This window comes from Leopardus geoffroyi, chromosome A2 (genome assembly GCF_018350155.1).
Source record: "Leopardus geoffroyi isolate Oge1 chromosome A2, O.geoffroyi_Oge1_pat1.0, whole genome shotgun sequence".
Classification (NCBI taxonomy): domain Eukaryota; kingdom Metazoa; phylum Chordata; class Mammalia; order Carnivora; family Felidae; genus Leopardus; species Leopardus geoffroyi.
The window spans coordinates 6,909,186-6,912,335 of record NC_059331.1 but is presented as its reverse complement, the minus strand read 5'-3'; the positions used below and the strand labels follow the sequence as shown (position 1 = coordinate 6,912,335).

The 3,150-nt window shown below is 43.4% G+C and overlaps 1 protein-coding gene across 1 annotated transcript; it reads right to left on the bottom strand.

The window, feature by feature from the left end:
• Positions 1–2,190: 2,190 nt before the first annotated feature.
• Positions 2,191–3,150, bottom strand: LOC123607373 (olfactory receptor 7G2-like). Its single transcript, XM_045496546.1, has one exon. It carries the CDS (start codon positions 3,127–3,129, stop codon positions 2,191–2,193), a length of 939 nt encoding a protein of 312 aa, XP_045352502.1. The 5' UTR covers positions 3,130–3,150.

Below are 3,150 nucleotides of genomic sequence, written 5' to 3'. Positions count from 1 at the left end.
CCAGGGGTATAACCACAAGAAATACTCATGTACCTGTGTAAAAACTGCCCATTGGTTTCCTGTGGTATCTGGGGACTTGTAATGCCAAGCCACATTGCTCTCAGAGCTAGATGATTTGGGAGCCAGTCCCTAAGGTTTACCATAAAAGTTGGTGCCCTATGTGTGTGGTCCTAACCCTTCACTCCTCAGGGATAAGCTGAGTCTGGGATTCTCTCCTGGTTGTAAGGTGCTGTCCCAGGGGGTGGAGTCGATGGTGTGAGCATACCTCAGCTTTTCTTACCTGTTTCTATGTAGGTCCTTTCTCAGTCCCCTGATATGTACGAGCCACCCAGCCAGTTTCTGAGTTTCTCTGAAAGGAAATTAATCTGTGTGTACCAGTATGGTCAGTGTAGGAACCTCGTATTCTGCCATATTGCTGATGTTGGTGAGAATTCATTAAGTTTAAACTTCTAATAAGGTCAATATAAGGTCAAATTTATTTAATTCATAGAATTGGGCAATGTTAAGGAGTGACAAAGACACATTAGGGTCCCATAAAAATGACAGTTTTGTGGGACAAGAATGATCAAATACTGGAAATCAAATACTGGCTGCATGAGGGGTGCCTGGGTGGCTCGGTCGGTTGAGCGTCCAAGTCTTGGTTTCAGCTCAGGTCATGATCTCACAGTTTATAGTTTCGAGCCCCCTGTCAAGTCCTCTTCTGTCCCTCCCCTGGTCACACTCTTGTGTGCTTTCTCTCTCTCTCTCAAAAGAAATAAATTAAAAAAATACTGGCTGCATCAATGTAATATCTGTCTCCACAGTCACATTGCTTCTTCCTTTCTGTGTCTCCTTCACTCCTATCTATTTTATAAGGAAACGTATCATTTATGGTTAGGACCCACCCATTTAATGCAGTATACATACATCTCTTGCAAAGGCCCTTTTTCCAAATAAGTACGTTCATCCTTTCATTATATACAAGTTACTTTACCTTTTTTAAAATGTTTATTTATTTTTGAGAGAGAGAGAGAGAGAGAGAGAGAGAGAGAGAGAGAGAGACAGAGCTTGAGCAGGGGAGGGGCAGGGAGAGAAGAAGACCCAGAATCTGAAGCAGGCTCCAGGCTCTGAGCTGTCAGCACAGAGCCCGACATGGGGTTTGAACCCATGAACTGCGAGATCATGACCTGAGCCGAAGTTGGACGCTTAACCAACTGAGCCACCCAGGCGCCCCCATTATATATGAGTTACTAATCACAAATTAAGGGGATTGGGATATTAGCCATATTGGACTGAGGGCCACCATTTAACCTCCACCAGATGTCTTTTGGTTGACTCCATCAAAAGGCCTATTATCATCTGACCCTGGGAAGGACAATTTTCTGTCTCTGGAAATCAGGTACAAGTATGGCATCCAGATTTGCTGCCACTATCTTGTGACTTGAAGAGAACCAGTCCTAGGACAAAGCCACCAAATGGAGAAGCAGAGTGAGGCCTACTCCCCTGTTCCTGTGCATTCCCTATCTCTAAAGTCCTAGTAATGACAAACGACTGTTTATCGTTTGACCATATTAGAGACAGGAATTTTTTCTTATTAGAACCGAAGACTTCCTCACTGATGAAGTACAAATAGCTCATAATTATTTCAGGCTGAGATGATATCATCATACCAATTTTATAGATAATAAAACTGTGTATAGTGAATGCTAAGATTGCCTCAAAAGAATACAGTCTACCAGCGAATGGTCTCTATGGTTACTAAATTGGGGTGTAAAAGGTGAACTCCCTTGCCTCACTGTAGGCCTGACTTTGGGTTTCCACTGACACATTCTATTGTGGGATAGATGGAAGCCAGTGTCTGGATCCGATCACAGCTGCACTTCTATCCTGTCTCTGAGCTATCCATATTCTACAGCTTTCCTTTTTCTGAGAATCATCCATATAAACATTATAAAACTTTAACTTCTGCCTCAGGTTCTGCTTCTATGGAACTGAGAAAAAAATTGAGGAATTGCAATAATTGGTCAAACATAACAAAGCTAAATAAACGTAAAAGTCAGGTTTCAATCCCAAGTCAAAATGTACTTGGCTGTTATGTTATCTAGTCATGTTAGAGGCATTTGATGAAAGAAGAATCTAGCATCCGAGTCCTCATATGACTCCTATAACTTTGATTTATTCTACACACGCAGCCCAAAGTGGATGGCACAATCACAGAAGAGAAGGTATCCTACTGACAAGTTTCTTCAAGACACCCTGCAGGTCACTGTTCCTCAGACTGTAGATAAAGGGGTTCATCATTTGAGGAATGACAATGTACATCACTGAAGCCATGTTAGTCTCCCTGGAAGAGTCAGTAACTGCAGAATTAATGTACACTCCAATACTTGTCCCATAGAACAAGAACACAACTGACAGGTGAGACCCACAGGTGGAAAAAGCTTTATACTTCCTGCCCGCTGATGGCATTCTCAAAACAGAGGAGAAAATTTGAGTATAAGAGAAAATGATTCCAGAGAAAGGAACACCCCCAAGTAAGCTAGCCATAAAATATACCAGGATATTATTGATGAGGGTGTCAGAACAAGCAAGCTTGACCACCTGACCAAGCTCACAGAAGAATTGTGGGATGTCCAAGTCCTTGCAGAAGGAAAACCGTAGCACCATCAGACTATGGAGCAGGGCATTGGCACTACTAATGAACAGTGAGAGCACCATCAGCAGACCACAGAGTCGGAGGTTCATGATAACGGTGTACCTCAGGGGATGGCAGATGGCTACATAGCGGTCATAGGCCATTGCTGCGAGAAGAAAATTTTCCAAACCAACAAAAACCAAGACAAAGCAGATCTGTGTGAGGCAGCCTGCATAAGTGATGCTCTGATTCTGTGCCTGGATGTTCACCAGCATCTTTGGGATCGTGGCTGTACTTAAACAGATGTCAGTAAAGGACAGGTTGGAGAGGAAGAAGTACATGGGGGTGTGGAGGTGGGAGTCCAAGCTGACGGCCAGGATGATGAGCAGGTTTCCCAGGATGGTGACTAGGTACATGGACAGGAACAGACTAAAGACTAGGGGCTGCAGTTCTGGATCCTCTGTCAATCCCAAGAGAAGGAATTCGGAAACTCCTGTTTTGTTTCTGGGTATCATGTTGTTAATGAATCTGATGGA